The following is an 18,425-nucleotide window of genomic DNA, read 5'->3' as shown; positions in this document are numbered from 1 at the left end:
CTATGATGCTATCAGACAGGAGTTGGGAAATACAGACTGGGAGCAATCCTTCCACAGGAAGGTCACAGCAGACGTGGAGGGAAACAAGGATCTAGCACAGCTTTAGAGGATTACAGGCTTGCTATAAAGGAGCTCAGAAATGGACTGAGGAGAGCCAGGAGGGGGCACGAGAAAGGCTTGGCAGGAAGGATTAGGGAGAACGCAAAGGCATTTTACTCATACGTGAGGAATAAGAGAATGATCAGGGATAGTGTAGGGAACTTGTGCATGGAGTCTGAGCAGATAGGGGAAGCCCTGAATGAGTTTTTTGCTTCGGTTTTCACTAAGAAAAGGGACTTGTTGTGAATGAGAACTTTGAGGAGCTGGGAAGCAGGCTTGAACAGATCAAAATTGATGATGATGATGTACTGAAAAGTTTGGCAAACATTAAGATTGATAAGTCCCCAGGGCCAGACCAGATTTATTCTAGGCTGCTCCGGTAAACGAGAGAGGCTAAGCCACTGGCAAAGATCTTTGCTTCCTCACGCCCCATGGGAGTTGTATCAGAGGATTGGAAGGAGGCAAATGTTGTTCCTCTTTTCAAGAAGGGGAATAGGGAAATCCCTGGAAATTGCAGACCAGTCAATCTTATGTCTGTGGTCAGCAAAGTTTTGGAAGGAATTCTGAGGGATAGGATTTGGCAAAGCATAGCGTGATTAAAGGCAGTCAGCATGGCTTTGTGAGGGACAGGTCATGCCTAACTTATCTTATTGAGTTCTTTGAGGAGGTGACAAGACAGGTCAACAAAGTTCAAGCGGTGTATGTGGACTTCAGCAAGGCATTTGATAAGGTTCCCACGGTAGGCTCATTCATAAAGTCAGGAGGTATGGGATACAGAGAAATTTGACTGTCTGGATTCAGAATTGGTTGGCTGACCAAAGGCAGAGAGTGGTTGTATATGGAAAGTATTCTGCCTGGAAAACAGTGTTGAGTGGTGTCCTGCAGGGCTCTGTTCTTGGGCCTCTGCTCTTTGTTGTTTTTATAAATGACTTGCATGAGGTGGTTTAGGGGTGGGTTAGTAAATTTGCAGATGACACAAGGGTTGAAGGTGTCGTCGATGGTATGGAGGCTACTGCAGGCTGCAGTGCGACATAGACAGGATGCAGAGATGGGCTGAGAAATGGGCAAAAGTGAACTGCAGTTGCTAGAAATCAGAGTCTAGATTAGTGGTGCTGGATTCATTCCAGATGAAGGGCTTTTGCCCGAAACATCGAATTTCCTGCTCCTCGGATGCTGCCTGACATGCTGTGCTTTTCCAGCACCACTCTAATCTGGGCTGAGAAATGGCAGATTGAGCTGAACCTGGATAAATGAGAAGTGATGCATTTTGGAAGGTCAAAATTGAATGCTGAATATAGGATTAAAGACTGGATTCTTGGCAGTGTGGAGGAACACAGGGATCTTAGTGTTCAAGTACATAGATCCCTCAAGGTTACCACCCAAGTGGTTGTTAAGAAAACATATGGTGTTTTGGCTTTTATTAACAGGGGATCAAGTTTAAGAGTTGCAAGGTTTTGCTTCAGCTCTATAAGTCCCTGGTGAGACCACACTTGGAATATTGTGTCCAGTTCTGGTCATCCTACTACAGGAAAGATACAGAGGCTTTGGAGAGGGTGCAAAGAAGATTCACCAGGATGCTGCCTGGACTGGAGGGCTTGTCTTATGAAGAAAGGTTGACTAAGCTCGGACTTTCCTCTCTGGAGAGAAGGAGGAAGAGAACTGACCTGATCGAGGTATTCATTGAGACATGAATAGAGTCAATAGCCAGAGACTTTTCCCCAGGGCAGGATTGACTGGCACGAGTGCTCATAGTTTAAGATATTAGGAGAAAGGGTTAGAGGAGACTTTAGGAGTAGGTTCTTTACGCAGAGAGTTGTGATTGCATGGAATGCGTTGCCAGCGGTGGTGGTGGAAGCAGAGTCATTAGGGACATTGAAGCGACTGCTGGACATGCACATGGACAGCAGTGAATTGAGGAGTGCATAGGTGGGTTATTTTATTTTATGTTGGGATTAATCACAGCACAACATCGTGGGCCGAAGGGCCTGTTCTGTGCTGTACTTTTCTATGTTCTATCTTCAAATCCTCCTTCATTGTGGCAACATTTGTTCTGAATTCTCACTCTCTCTTCCTGGAATACCTTCAATGCTCCAACAGGTGTTTGGAGGTCAGTTATTCCTACTCTAGGTTATGGCTGTTCTCGCTTGTGCCTTTGATCTAACCATCATGACTGCTTCACTAATGTCCTGCCCTCCAACATAAGCTCAGTTATGGGGTTATTTGCTGATGATTGGTCAATGTTCACTAAAATTCACAGTTCCACAAGGATAGATGCAATCCATGTTCACATGCAGGAAAACTTGGGCAATGTTCATAGAATCATAGCCTCTTTCCACACTCTAGGGATTCTATTAGGCTGATCAAATCTGCACTGACGCTTCAAAGTGTATCCCATGCATACTCAGCCCCCTTCCTTATCCCTGTAACCCCACATTTACCAGGGCTAATCCACCAAGCCTATACATCCTGGACTCGACTGACAATTTAGCGTGGCCAATCCGGGAACTGGAGCCTCATGCCAGAATCCCACACAGACACATGAAGAACATGCAAACTCCACACAGAGAGTCGCCCAAGGCTGGAATTGAACCCAGGCACTGAGAGGCAGCAGTGCAAACGACCAAGTTTTGTTCAGGTTTGGGTTGATAAATAACAAGTGTCAAGTGAGCCACACAAGTGCAAAGCAATGACATGTCTGAGAGGAGCTAAATATTTCATTCTGACGTGTAATGACTCTGCCATCACTTAATGTCTCACCGTCAGCATTTTGAGATTAGTCAGAAACTTAACTGAGCTGGCAACATGAGTATTATGGTGAAATGAGCTAGTATAATTTGGTTACATCAACTTTTATAATTCTGGTTTTAAAATTTACACGACGAAAGGCATTCTTAAACAAATTCTATCTCTTACTAGTGCATCCATTGCAATAAAATGATACAGCTCAGAATAAGGTCATTTAACCTGAAGCACCATGAGAATTCTTAGCAGAGTCACTCTCCCTTCTCTTTGCTTAAAGCCCTGTAATTAATTCCCCTTAACGTACTTCCACAATTTATTTTGCCACAGCACCATCCCAGTTATAGGGCCAATTTCTTGTTGGTGCAAAAATTGTCCAATTGATTCATTGGAGGGCGGGATACCTTATGCCACCTCCTACTGCTAGCAAATTTGTGGTGGAACAGGGGTGGTTGTATAGGCAGTTGGAAGATGCCTGCTAGATGTATTGAGTCGCGATACAATCAAACAAGGCCACAGGGAAACACTAAATTTAATGCTACAATTCCTGACCTTTCTTCTTAGCTATTGGTCAGTAAGATAATTTGGGATGCCTGGCACACCCTTGCTTGACCCTGGGTACAGGCACAGAAACAAATTTGGGTCCTCCTTGGTGTGAGCAGCTGAATAGAATACTAATAGCTCACTACTTTAAACAAAGACATGGACACTGGCCTGGAGCAACTCCAGGGGCTCCCCTTCCTCCTCCTCCTCCTCCTCTACCTCCTCCTCCTCCACCTCCTCCTCCCCTTCCTCCTCCTCCTCCTCCTCCTCCCTGGACAATTCCAATAAGTCATTTCTCTGCATTTATGCAGATGACTTAGATCAATCATTGATAATATATGTGCATTACTTCCCACTGTTGCTTTCATTAAATCTTTGCACTTATATGCAAAATTACGAAACAGGAGCAGAGGTAGACCATTCGGTCCTCCAAACCTGTTCCACCATTCACTAAGACCATGGCTGATTTGTTTGCCTTTCAAATTACACATTCCCATCTATCTCTAACCCTTAATTCCCTTGCCTAACAATAATCTATTTCTTAAAATCACAAAGCAAAACTCTGAGAGAAAAAGAAATGCCGATCATGTCTGTCTTGAAAAGAGAAATCTTAATTTTAAAACAGTTCTGGGCTGACCCATGAGAGGAAACATCCTTGCTGCACGCACCTTCCCAAGACAGTTCAGGACCATATTCACTTCAGTCAAGCCAACCCCCCACACCTCCACCTCTTCTGAATTTCAGTGCAAATAAGCCCATCTGTCCAGTGATATGCTCTTAAGGGAAACCAATATTGTTTTTCCATCTTTGACAAGTGAGCTTTGAGAAGGTATTTAATGAAACTTTTGGTCATTTCCCTTGACACACGTCATAGCTTGTGGCTGATACCTTCATTTCTTTCTGCTTTCTTGACCTTTCCCCACCACTGTAGAGGACTTGCACTGATGTTACAGGCCTTATAAAAAATGCATTTATAGAAATTCAAAATCTCAATGTTGTAAATGCAGGTTGTAAAAATCCCAAGTCTAGGAATTGTCACCTTGGTCCAAAGCAGTTAGAGCACCAAACTAAACTGGTTTGGTAATAGTTCGAAGAGATTTCTTTCTTCGCTTTGTCCCATGGTTGCAAAGTGTTACCCCATAACTACATCTCACAAGTTAAGTGTTAGTTGGGGAGCACTTTGGGGCCAGCGACCATAATTCTATTAGCTTTAAAATAGTGATGGGAAAGGATAGACCAGATCTAAAAGTTGAAGTTCTAAATTAGAGGAAAGCTAATTTTGACAGTATTAAGCAAGAACTGTTGACTGTGGCAGCTGTTTGCAGATAAACAGATGGCTGGAAAATGGGAAGCCTTCAGAAATGAGATAATGAGAGTCCGGAGTCAGTATATTCCTGTTAGGATGAAAGGAAAGGCTGGTAGGTGTTGGGAATGCTGGATGGCAAAAGAAATTGAGGGTTTGGTTAAGAAAAAGAAGGAAGTATATGTCAGTTATAGACAGGAGAAATCGAATGAATCCTTAGAGTATAGAGGTAGTAGGAGTATACTGTACTTAAGACAGAAATCAGAAGGGCAAAAAGAGGACATGAGAATATTTTGGCAAATAGGGTTAAGGAGAATCCAAAGAAATTTTATAAATACATTAAGGACAAAAGGATAACTAGGGAGAGAATAGGGCCCCTCAAAGATCAGCAAGGCAGCCTATGTATAGAACCGCAGGAGATGGAGATGCTAAACAAGTATTTTTCATCAGTGCTTACTGTGGAGAAGGAAATGGACGATATAAAATGTAGGGAAATAGATGGTGACATCTTGAAAAATGTCCAAATTACAGAGGAGGATGTGTTGGATGTCTTGAAACGCGCAAAGGTGAATAAATCCCCAGGGCCTGATTGGGTGTACCCTCGAACTCTGTGGGAAGCTAGGGAAGTGATTGCTGGGCCTCTTACTGAGATATTTGTGTCATTGATAGGTGAGGTACCAGAAGACTGGAGGTTGGCTAATGTGGTGCCACTGTTTAAGAAGGGTGGTAAGGACAAGCCAGAGAACTATAGACCAGTGAGCCCCTCGTTGGTGGTGGGCAAGTTTTTGGAGGGAATCCTGAGAGACAGGATGTACATGTATTTAGAAAGGCAGGACTGATTAGGGATAGTGAACATGGCTTTGTGTGTGGGAAATCATGTATCACAAACTTGATTGAGTTTTTTTGAAGAAGTAACAAAGAAGATTGATGAGGGCAGAGTGGTGGACGCGATACATGTGGACTTCAGTAAAGCGTTCAACAAGGTTCCTCATGGGACACTGGATAACAAGGTTAGATCTCATGGAATATAGGGAGAACTAGCCATTTGGATACAGAACTGGCTTGAAGGTAGAAAACAAACGGTGATAGTGAAGGGTTGCTTTTCAGACTGGAAGCCATTGACCAGTATCATTTTATATAAATGATTTGGATGTGAGCATAAGAGGTATAGATAGTAAGTTTGCAGATGACACCAAAGTTGGAACTGAAGTGGACAGCACAATGGGATCTTGATCAGATGGAGCTTAGTTTAGAGAATTGTGAAATGTTGCACTTTGGTAAGGCAAATCAGGTCAGGACTTATACATTTAATGATAAGGTCCTAAGGAGTGTTGCTGAACAAAGAGACCTTGAATTGCAGTGGAGTTGCAGGGAGATAGGACAGTGAAGAAGGGCGTTTGGTATGCTTTCCTTTATTGGTCAGAGTATTGAGTACAGGAGTTGGGAGGTCATGTTGTGGCTGTACAGGACATTGGTTAGGCCACTGTTGGAATATTGCATATAATTCTGGTCTCCTTCCTATCGGAAAGATGCTGTGAAACTTGAAAGGGTTCAGAAAAGATTTACAAGGATGTTGCCAGGGTTGGAGGATTTGAGCTATAGGGAGAGGCTGAACAGGCTGGGGCTGTTTTCCCTGGAGCGTTGGAGTCTGAGGGGTGACTTTATAGAGGTTTACAAAATTATGAGGGGCATGGATAGAGTAAATAGACAAAGTCTTTTCCCTGGAGTCAGGGAGTCCAGAACTAGAGGGCATATGTTTAGGGTGAGAGGGGAAAGATATAAAAGAGACCTAAGGGGCAACTTTTTCATGCAGAGGGTGGTATGTGTATGGAATGTGCTGCCAGAGGAAGAGATGGAGGCTGGTAGAATTGCAACATTTCAGAGGCATTTGGATGGGTATATGAATAGGAAGGGTTTGGAGGGATATGGGCCGGGTGCTGGCAGGTGGGACTAGATTGGGTTGGGATATCTGCTCGGCATGGATGGGTTAGACTGAAGGGTCTGTTTCCATGCTGTACATCTCTATGACTCTGAGGGGCATGGATAGGATAAATAGACAAAGTCTTTTCCCTGGGAACTAGAGGGCATAGGTTTAAAGAAAGATATAAAGAGACCTAAGGGGCAACCTTTTCACGCAGAGGGTGGTGTATGGAATTATCTGCCAGAGGAAATGGTGGAGGATGGTGCAATTATTGCATTTAAAAGGCATCTGGAAGGGTATATGAATAGGAAAGGTTTAGATGGATGTGGGCCAAGTGCTGGCAAATGGGGCTAGATTAGGTTGGGATATCTAGTCGGCATGGATGTGTTCGACCAAAGGGTCTGTTTCCGTACTGTATATCTCTCTGACTCTATGACTGCATCTGTTGATTAAAACCGCACAACTTTGTTATGATGGGCATCATTTCAAGTGTCCAGTTATACTCAATATATAGCTGACACAAGTAGCATGCACTCTTGGACACGATGTCAGAAAATTGCCAGCACTCAAACTCATTATCGAGTGGAGCATTGTCATTTAAAGAGGAAGAAGGTAAACTCAGAGCAGACACATCCAATTCTCTCTCCACCCCAAAAAATACAAAACAGCTTATCAGTTGTTACTGACCCTCTATGCCCACTTTTTCTTGCCCATGTGCATGCTCTTTCTTACCTGCAGTTGCAACTGTTGTACACAGCTACAAACAACTTCCCATCTTGCTTGTGCACCTCCTGACCTTTTAATGATAGTGTCCAGCAGAAGCAACTCATTTTGGAGGCATCTCACAAAATTGCCAGAGAGGCACAACTTTATCCAGATATTTTGAGTTTTCTGATCAATTTGTGAAAGTTGGCATAGCCAAGTACATTGTTAATTCACTACCAAAGCTACACATTTCTATTCCTTTAGAACACAACTGGTTTTCTGCTGGGATCATTTTTTGTAACTGTTAATGCTACTACTAACTGGTGTCATTTCTAATTTCTGTTTGCCTTCTCAGGCCCTGTACCCATTGGTTACCTGCCTTCTGTGCGTCAGTCAAAAACAGTTCTTTCTTAATAACTGGCATATATTCCTTCAGAATTGTCTGTCTCATTTAAAGGTAAGTAATGCACCATGAACAAAAGTAATTGGATTTTAAAAAATTATCCAACTGTTGATTCCTGCACAAGTTATTTGTAAAATAAAATTATTTCATTAACAGCGCAATGTTATTTGAATTGATGGAAGACTGCTCGCATATATAGTCTGCTCTTTAGGTATATGTGTCTGGTCCAAATAGTGCAATAAGGAATGTGTAATTTTTCACACAGTTGAATTGTCAGAACCCGTTTCCTATCTTGATTTTGTTTGTCTTTTTGCTTTGTTTACCTAAACATGGTAGGTTTGCAGTCCAATTCTTAATTTACTTGTCGAATAAGCTGCAAATAACAGGGAAAAAGAAATGAGATAATTTCCCCACCTTCGATTTGCTGTTTATCCGTCTCGCATTGAACTGCTCACAGATAGAAGTGTCACCAGTAGATAAGAAATTAGCCTGAATTTTGGCCTCTGCCAGTAATGTTTAGTTCCACCTTGATAAATCATCTTTATTTTAGTGGCAATAGAACAAATAAACATGATCTGGATTTAAGTGTAAGTCGCCTTAAATAATAATTATCTCTGCACTTTGGATGGCGAGAAATGACTTTTTTATCTTGAATTCCAAGCATTTCTTTCCTAGGAAAATGTTTTTCTGCATGCTTATCATTTCATTTATTCATATTGTTCCACATGGCTGTATGTGTGTATGCTGTCTTGTTTTGTCTTGTTGAACTCACTACTAACTCAGTTTTATGTTAGTTTATCTCTGTATACAGCATCTCAAAACCCTCTTGGCAGGGACAAGTGCTTATGATATAATGGCATGTTTTATTGTTTGTCATTTTCCAAAAATATTATTTTAAACATTCAGTTTAACTCCAAGTTAAGTGCATTGCGGTGTTTTTGTTACATCTAACAAAAGCTCTTTGTACTGCTGTTTGTTGTACGTGCTGTTGTTCATCAAATGCTTTTAAGAATTTTAAGTTTGTGCTTTGTTCCCCATCTAACATGCATGGACATCCCATTCTCATGCTTGTTCATGTTTTGCTGTCTTACATTGCTTTATTCAGATGCCATCTAACAACAGTATCAGAAAGCAAATAGAAACTTTGCAGGTATGTGTGCCAAGTTCTTAAAATATGTACATAATCTAGAAATTTAATGACAAGTAGGTAATCTAAAAGGAGTCTTTATATAGGTGGTACTTTCAGTGCTCACCTGAAGCATAGCAGTCATTAAATTGTAGTCGTTGCATTACACTTGTTAATCCGTCAATGAGTATGGCTTTATATTTAATGCTGTGCAGTGACCTGACTAAACTCTTCATTTCAACAATCACTGGCAAAAAGTAGTGATATTGAATAAAATGGCATCAGTGGTTCAATCATATGTCATTTAAAACAAAGATTTTTGATAAACTGGAGTGAATAGAAAGTTTTAATCTCATCAACCAGTTTACATGGGAACAGGAGTAGGCCATTTTGCCCCTCAAGCCTATTCCGCCATTGTGAGATCTTGGCTGATCTGTGTTCTAAGTCCATACACCTGCCTTTGGCCCATATCCCTTAATAGCTTTACACAAATTTATCTATCTCAGATTAAAAATTAACAACTGAATCACCATCCAATGCCATTTTATGGAAGAGAGTTCCAAACATTTCCAACTAGTGGAAATTCTTATATACCCTGTTTTTTTTCCTTTTGATTCCTTCTATATTTTAATCAGATCACCCTTTAACCTTCTAATTCTAGGGAAAGCGGGCCTAATGTGTGCAATCTGTTGTCATAACTTAGTCCCTGAAGTCCAGTTATAATTCTTGTTAACCTACATTGTACTCCCTCCAAGGGGGAAGCACACGGTACTTCAAGTGGGATCTAGCCATGGTTCATGTCATAGAGTCGTAGAGATGTACAGCTTGTAAACAGACACTTTGGTCCAACTTGTCCAAGCCGGCCAGATTAATCCAGTCCCATTTGCCAGCTCTTGCCCATATCCCTCTAAACTCTTTATGTACCCATCTAGCTGCCTTTTAAATGTAATTGTACTAGCCTCCACCTCCACCTCTGGCAGCTCATTCCATGCATGCACCACCCTCTGCCCCTTAAGTCCCTTTTAACTTTTTACCCTCTCACTTTCAACCAATGCTCTCTAGTTTTGAGCTCCCCTACTCTGGGGAAAAGACGTTGGCTGTTCAGCCTCTCTATGTCCCTCATGATTTTGTAAACCTCTAAGGTCGCTCCTCAGCCTCCAATGCTCCAGGGAAAACAGCCCCATCCTATTCAGCATCTCCCCATAGCTCAAACCCTCCAACCCTGGTAACATCCTTGTAAATCTTTTCTAAAACCTTTCAAGTTTCACAACATCTTTCCTAAAGCAGTTCTGTTTATCTGTAGCCTAACCTCTTTATCCTTGTGTACCAATCCTCTAGATATAAAGGTCAACATTCATTAGCTTTCTTGATTAACTTCTGCACCTGTTTGTGACATTTTAAAGATCAATGCATTTGAGCAGCAATTTTCTTTGGATATCCAGTGTATTTAACTCCAAACCATCTAGAAAGTATCCTTTTTCTATTTTTGTTTCAGTTCAAAATGGATAACCTCACACTTCCTTACTTTGAACTCCTTCTGCCACAGTTTTGCTCATTCACTTAGTCTTATCAACGTCCCTTTGTAATTTTATGATGTAATCTACACTGTCTACAATGCCGTCTGTCTTTTTGATGATGGTATGACAACCCATGAAAGAACTAAAACAGTTGAGGTTGATTATTTTTACTCAATGTATTATAACATTTTAAACCTGGCCTTCTGTCATATCCCACAACGATATTGTGTAGCTGATTTATGAACATTTGAGGATGGTAGTAAATGCTTGCCTACCATCAATGCTTATATTTTGAGTGTAAAGAAAAAAATAAAAGCTCTATCCTCATTAATTTCTTAAGCTGTGCAGTTAGGAAGGGAATTCCAAGATTTTGGTCCAGCAGCAGTGAAAATAGTGATAATAGTTCACAGACCAGCTACCCTGAGTCTTGGAGGGAAACTAGCAAATGGTCGTGTTTCAGTCCAGCTGCTGCCCTCCTTCCAGCTAATAAGGATTACAGCAAAGTGCTTGTTGAGGAAACCTTGGCATCCTGTGGATGGTATATACTGCTTTCTTCAGCAGCAGTGTTTGAAGGAATGAATGAGTTGCTCATCAACCAAGTTACTTCCATCTTCGGTGAGGTCAAGCTTAAAGTGTTTTGAAGCTGCATTCATCCTGGCACATGAGGAATATTCTATCAGACTTCTGACTTGTGCATAAAGATAGTAGATAGACTTTTGGGGGCCAGGAAATGAGTCACCTGCTGCAGAATTCCCTGAGAATTGAAGCTACAATATTTAAGAGGCAGCTAAATATAAAAGGAATAGATTATAAAATGGAAGTAGAAGTAGATACATTGAATCACTGAACAACAAAAAAAATGGGTAGGCCTATTTGATCCATCAAGTTCACCCCACCATTCATTAAAAGCATGAGTGAATCTGATTGTGGCCTTAACTTCACTTCCCCAAATCTTTGAGTCCCCTGTAGACCAAAAATCAATTGGACTCATCCTTGAATATATCCAATACCGAACTCATTATCCTCTCTGCAGTACAGAATTCTATGCATTCATGACCCTCTGAGAAAACACCTACCTTGTAATTTCACTCTTCAGTGGTAGATTAAATATTTTGAAACCAGACCCCCAAGGTGACTTGATGGTTTAAGGACCTGGCTTCAATTCCACTGTCTGGCGACTGTGTGGAGTTTGTACATTCTTCCGGTGTCTGCGTGGATTTCCTCCCACGGTCCATAGATGTGCAGGTTAGGTGAGTTATCCATGCTAAATTGCCCATTGTGTCCAATAATGTGCAGGTCAGCTGAATTAGCCATGGGAAATACAGGGTTCTTGGGATAGGGGAGGGAGTGGGTCTGAGTGGAATGTTCTTCGGAAGGTCGGTGTGGACCCGATGGGCCAAAAGACATCCTTCCATTCTGTCGGAGAATTTAGCTCAATTAATCAGAGATCACAACCACACAGATCGAACTGAGAACTGATAAGGATTTATTTAACAAACAGCGATATTATGGAAGAGACTTGACCCCACTGAGAAAAGTCACTGACAGGCTGTTCAGAAGGAAATACAGCTTCTTCCCCAAACAGAGAATACAGTAGAGTTTTATACTCTTACAAAAATGAAGTGCGAGTAATGAGACAATGGTGTGAGTTGTGCAACAAAGAGGAATAAAGTTGATGCATTGAAAAGATTCAAGTGTCCGTTGTCTGACAATGAGTTTCTTAATTGACTCAGAAGATTCTGATCCTTGGCTGGAGTAATGTTAGTGGGTTTCATCCTGGTATCAATGTGTTCATATTGTTGAGGGGGCAAGCAAAATACCTTTGGTGTCTCGTTGTGTGTATATCCTTTGTGAAGTGTATATCCTAGTGGGAGCAGCTGTGCCCTAAGGACATCAGAGGTGCTGGGCTGTTGTGAAGTGGGAGGCTCATTATCACTTAGTCAGAAGAAGTATATTCTCTTGGTCTGGATAAGGCATGTGTGACGTCTGGGGTGGCTGGTTTGGCCAGTTTGAGGCATTATGGGTAGGCTCAGTGGCTAAGTGCAGACATTTTGTGTTGTCTGTTTTGTGGCCATATCATGGGGAGGCTGGGACCTGTATTTTCTCCCACACACGCTATTGGGATTCTATGATGATAGTTCTGGGTTCTCTGTAAGAGTACAATTCTTCACAGCATCCACTCCTTCCAGCCGCCGCAATAAGATCACCTCTCAGTCTTTTAAATTCTAATGATTTCATCCCAATCTTTCCTCAGAACTCAATCAAGGATTCCATTCTACAATAAGATATTAGAGTAGAATTAGGTCATTCAGCCCATTGAGTCTGCTTGGCCTTTCAATCATGGCTGATCTGTTTCTCATTCCATTCTTCTGTTTTCTCCCCATTATCCTTGATCCCGTTACTAATCAAAAATCTATGAATTAATTGTGATTAGAAAAGAGACAAATTTCACTAATGCTCAGGCTGCATTAGTGCATGCATGGTTGTGCAGCTTGGAGTCATAGAGATGTACAGCGCGGAAACAGATCCTTTGGTCCAACTCATCCATGCTGACCAGATATCCTAATTTCGTCCCTTTTACCAGCACTTGGCCCATATCCCCCTAAACCATTCCTATTCATATACCCATCCAGATGCCTTTTTAAATGCTATAATTGTACCAGCCTCCACCACTTCCTCTGTAGCTCATTCCATGCATGCACCACATGCATGTGAAAAAATTGCCCCGTAGGTCCCTAAATATCTTTCCTCTCACTCTAAATTATGCCCTCTAGTTCTGGACTCCTCCATCCCAGGCAAAAGACATTGTCTATTTATCCTACCCATGCCCCTCATGATTTTATAAACTTCTATCAAGTCAAATTTGTGTCTTTGCAGATCTGGTCATATCTTTATACCTGACATTGCTTGGTGCAATGTTCACAGCATTAAATATTTGGCAGGGTCTGCTTACTGTTGACTAACTCTGCATCCCTCTTAGGCAAAGAGGACCATTTTCATTCTGGTCCACTTCTCCTCAAGGCCTCCATGATACCATTAGAGAAAGAGTGACTCTGGAAGATATGAACTTCACATACAATTACTGTCTTTGAATTATGTGAACCCTGATATTTCTGCTGTACCACAGTAGGCAATCTGCGCATAATCATGAACAGTCTGTAGAAATGAAAGTGCAGCTGGCATCAGTTTTGGGTCAAGCCCATTTAGTATTCCATTACACCTGCTGACCCTTCTTCCAGGGATTAATCAAACTCTACTTTGCTCTAATAAGCTTTTCAGTTAAACTTGCCAAACAGGCACACTGAGTCCATGACCTTTCCTTGTTACTCTGCAATCTTGAATTTCCTTGTCCCTAAGCACAGTTTATTTGAAAGCGATCTGTTATGTTTTTGGCTGGTCATCTAGAAGTTTGCTACCTGTGTCATAACTGTCGTCGCGTTTGGTTTGCATTAGCTTCTGGTTAAGCAGAGCATCTCTTAACATTTTAATCCTTATTTTCAAATCCTGCATGCTGTCAGCCCTTCATATCTCTGTAATCTCCTCTTACTATAGCATTCTCTAAGAAATCTGCACTCTTGAACATCCCAATCTTAATTGGTCCACAATCGGTGGCCATTCTTTCAGCTACCAAGGCTGTAAGGTGCTCTAAAGTTTCCACCCTAAATCTCTCTGCCTCCGTATCTTTAATTTCTTTCTTATCTTGTCCCTTAAAAGTTTGAACCTCTTTTGTGGCTCCATGTCAAAATGTATAGCGTTGCTGTGAAGCAGTGGTAGTCTGTCTAAGGCCAGTCTTCTGTTTAATTCTCCACACCTCACAACCTGCACTTTGCTGTTCAGTTGCTTATAAAAAAACTTCAGTTTAATTCTTGGACCTAGGAAAAAGAATGCATAAGATTGTTTACTGTTGCCTTCTTCATATGTGCTTAAAAGAAACAGTGATTTCCTTCAAAAGGATGCTACACCTGCTCAGTTGTTCTCCATTCAGATTCTAGGTATTCGATGATCACTGTCTTAGGCCAATTAAATTATGTTTTATGTGCAGTATAAGTGCAAGTTGTTGCTGACTGTTAAATAATTATTTCATGCTTGCCATGCTGTCATTTGTAACCATGGAAACAAATACTTTAGAGTTGCATATATAAATAATGTCCTGATTTTTGAGTAATACAACAGACAATGGTAACTATAATAATGAAAAAATCCACAGGGGACAGTGGTGAATAAGTAACATTATATGAAAAAGAATTTGGGGAAGGGGCGGTGAAGACAATGTTGCACACACTTAATTTAGTATAAAAGACATACTGCCAGATGGCTGGAAAATAACTCTTGTAATTCCTGTATTTACAAAGTAGAAGAACATATAAACACAACATATAATGCGTAGCCTTCTAAAGACAGACTTTTGCTTAACCAATCATATTGAATTTTGAGGTCTTTATACTGGAAAGAGTAGACAGTAATGCAGTAGATACACTTTATCTGGATTTTGAAATGCCTCAATAAAGTGTCACATGATAGACTGATGAATCATAAAAGTTAGAGAACGTGGAGTCAGAAAACAGGTGACAAATGCATTTCTTTCTGGCTTCAAATTAAAGGCGGGGTGGGGCGGGGTTCTGGGTGTCAAATTCAGAGTGGTGGCAGTAAGTACTGGTATTCCACAAATATCAGTATTGGGATCAAAATTTTGATTTAGAATCAATTGCAGAGAAGCGGATTGCTTCCCATATAATGTAAACCCTTCCTCATATTCGTTTGATGATATATTTTGTATATCTGTCCTTTTTCTGCACTGGTGTTAGTTGTATTTTTGAATGGAAAGTGCATATTTGTGGTCCTAGTTATTTATAGTCTTTTAGCTATTGGAACATATCCTTTTTTTTTCTTTATAGAACAAAGACCCCAAAATGTCGCGGGTTGCACTGGAATCGCTGTATAGATTGCTATGGGTTTATGTAATCAGAATAAAATGTGAAAGCAACACTGTAACACAAAGGTGAGTACAGAAATTTAGATATATTTTACACACATCAATCAATTGGTAAGCAAAATGAAATATTGCAGATGCCATCATAATAAGAGTTAGTATTAGGTATTTTGCATGATGAGAAAGATTATCCTCATTAAAACAAAATATTTAATGCAGTAGTGGTCCTTGAAATATTCTCCCATTTCTAAAGTGTTTGCTTGACTAAAACATTTCATTAAAATAAATGTAATATCCTTTTTAAAACAGGCCAGTGATTTTAGCTCATGCTTGAAATATTTCCACAGAGCAGATTGTTTAGGTCAAGTGCCTGTAGCATTTCCATGATGGACATAACTAAAATGTTTGAAGTAAGGTTGTGCATCCTGATCTTCAAAACGTAGTTGCACTTGAAAAGTCTCCTGTTTTTGCATTTGGTTGGAATAAATCTAAACAAAGGATAGTATGTTTAATATCACCTTCTTGCAAAACATCAGTTGTTGCCACATATTTAAGAGTTAGTGTACACTAGGACAATCAATATTTTACTCTGAACATTTTGAAACAGTACAAGTTTTGAGTTTTGTTTTGCTTATGAATCAAAGCTAGTGACAGTCAAAAGACAATACTTTTGAAAACAGCAACACTTGCTTAAAAATGTTGTACATACTATAGTAACCCCTTCTATCTAAGTTCAGTCACATAAAAATCAGTTCCATATTTTTAAAGAAGATTGTTTATCAATTTTTCTTTATAAAGTCATAGAATCATAGAGTCATACAGCATGGAAACAGACCCTTTGGTTTAACAGGTCTATGCTGAACATCATCCCAAACTAAATTAGTCTCACCTGCCTGCTCCTGGCCCATATCCCTCCAAATGTTTCCCATTCATGTACTTATCCAAATGCCTTTTTTAAAACCTTGTAGTTGTACCCACATACACAACTTCCTCAGGAAGTTCATTCCACATTCTCATTTGAGCCACCCTTGAAAAATTTGCCCCTTTTTTTAAAATCTCTATCCCCTCTCCTTAAAAATGTGGCCCCCAATCCTGAAATCCCCAATTCTAGGGAAAAGGCAACTGCCATTACCTCTATCTATGCACTTCATTATTCATAAACTTGTTTCTGATCACCTCTCACCTCCTATACCTCAATGAATAAACTCCCAGACTATCCACCTTTTCTTTATAACTCAAACCTTGCATATCCAGCAACGTCACCAATGTCCTGTACACTTCAACATGACTTCCCATCCCCTATACTCAAAGGTCTGAGCACACTTGCCTTCATTGCTAAATGCCTTTTTAACTGTCCTGTCTACATGTGACGTGAACTTCAAAGAATTATATACCTGAACCCTTCGATCCCTCTGCTCTACAACACTACCCAAGTCCTTAGCATTAATTGTACAAATCCTACCCTTGCTTGTTGTACCAAAATGCAACATCTCACATTTATCCAGATTGAATTCCATATGCCATTTTCCGTTGACCTATTTGATCAAGATCTCCTTGTAATCTTAGAAAACCTTCACTGTCTACTATTCCACCAATTTTGGTGATGTCAGCAAACTTACTAACTCAGCCTTCTATATTTTCATCCAAATCATTTATATAAATGATAAACAAAAGAGGATCCAGAATTGATCCCTATGGAACGCTACTGGTGACAGGACTCCAGTCCGAAAACAAACCCTTCACCACCACTCTGTCTCTTGCCGTTAGGTCAATTATGTATCCAATTGACAAGTTCACCCTGAATCCTACGTGATCTAACTTTACTAGTTAGTTGACTATGTAGAACTTTGTAGAAGGCTTTACTAAAGTCCAAATAAACAATGTCTACTGCTCTACCCTTGTCAATTCTCAAAAAAACTCAATCCAGTTTGTGAGACATGATTTTCCTCTCACAAAACCGTGTGAACTATCCATAATCAATTTTTTGATTGTGAAGTTATGATATCTCAAATTGCCTTGATTGCAATATTCTTAGATATCGTTGCATATCTGATAGATTGTCTTGGCATTTTTTCTCATAATTCAAAGCTTAATTTATGTACAAATTTCAGTAATACCTTGAATTTTGTTGTGTTTTTAATCTGTTGTAAATCAGGGATTTCATACATTTTGTCTATACTGATCCCGTTTTAATCTGCCTTTTTCTATTCTGATTCTTTAAACAGTCGCCTTTTAAGCATTGTATCAGCACTTTTCCCCAAAGGCTCCCGCAGTGTGGTTCCCCGTGACACACCTCTGAACATATTTGTGAAGATTATCCAATTTATTGCTCAGGTATGAATTAAGTAGTAATATTTTCGGTGTAGTTATGCTTTACTACAGGTAGTTCTTCTTTAACACGCGTTTGTTAAACACTATTTGGTTGTAAAGTGATTTGTGAATTGCGGACTTTTTTTTTAATAAAGCAAACTCCTATTTGCTGTTGTACGATTCCATCCCCGACACTAGCTGAACAGCAAAACCCGACTTCAGGATCCTCTGTCCGCAAAATGCGAATTTAGTGTGTTCAGCTAAAACAGGAAAGCAATCAGCTCTGCAGGCCTTGAAACTTAGCTTGAAACTGGGAATTGTAGTCTACTTTCAGAAGGAATTTTATTTTAAACCGGAGGAGAATCTTGAGAAGGACTGGATTTCCACGTTAACATCATGTGGCCAGTTGGCTTGCGCACTTTCTGGTGAAGAGATTCGTGAAAGTTACAATGCTGTAGTCAGTGATTTGAGTGTTAAAACTGTTAAGTTTACTGTATTATTTCACTAAAATTTATGATATAAAGATTTACTCAGACTGTGCTATCGTTTGTGTTAGGCAACTTGTATTTTTGTTTTGATTTTTATTGATATTTTTGGTGGTGCACCGCAAACTGGTTTTTCCCATCGGCCTCATTATTTATATTGTATGACTTTCTATAATGCGGTGTCACATGCAAACACAACAACTGCATTATAGAAGAACTACCTGTATTAACAATTTTGACTTTATTGGAAACAGCCTGCTAATTGACCACAGTTTTTAGTGGAATACCTGTTCTTGTATAGTTTGTATATAGCACCAAAGTTTGTGAGAAAATTTGTAGCTCGG

General features: G+C 40.2%; 1 protein-coding gene across 13 annotated transcripts in view; it reads left to right on the top strand.

The window, feature by feature from the left end:
• fryl (furry homolog, like) overlaps positions 1–18,425 on the top strand; it is a 467,472-nt gene that overhangs the window by 218,443 nt on the left and 230,604 nt on the right. For 8 of the 13 annotated variants that reach the window (XM_072569022.1, XM_072569030.1, XM_072569038.1 and 5 more), the window contains 4 exons: positions 7,666–7,767; positions 8,819–8,863; positions 15,252–15,355; positions 17,512–17,620. In XM_072569022.1, coding sequence (XP_072425123.1) covers positions 7,666–7,767; positions 8,819–8,863; positions 15,252–15,355; positions 17,512–17,620 — 360 coding nt within the window. The remainder of the gene's footprint in view (positions 1–7,665; positions 7,768–8,818; positions 8,864–15,251; positions 15,356–17,511; positions 17,621–18,425) is intronic. The other 5 variants (XM_072569068.1, XM_072569050.1, XM_072568998.1 and 2 more) reach the window with 1 other exon arrangement.

Source organism: Chiloscyllium punctatum, chromosome 1 (genome assembly GCF_047496795.1).
Source record: "Chiloscyllium punctatum isolate Juve2018m chromosome 1, sChiPun1.3, whole genome shotgun sequence".
NCBI classification, from domain to species: Eukaryota; Metazoa; Chordata; class Chondrichthyes; order Orectolobiformes; family Hemiscylliidae; genus Chiloscyllium; species Chiloscyllium punctatum.
This window is presented reverse-complemented; position numbering and strand designations above follow the sequence as displayed.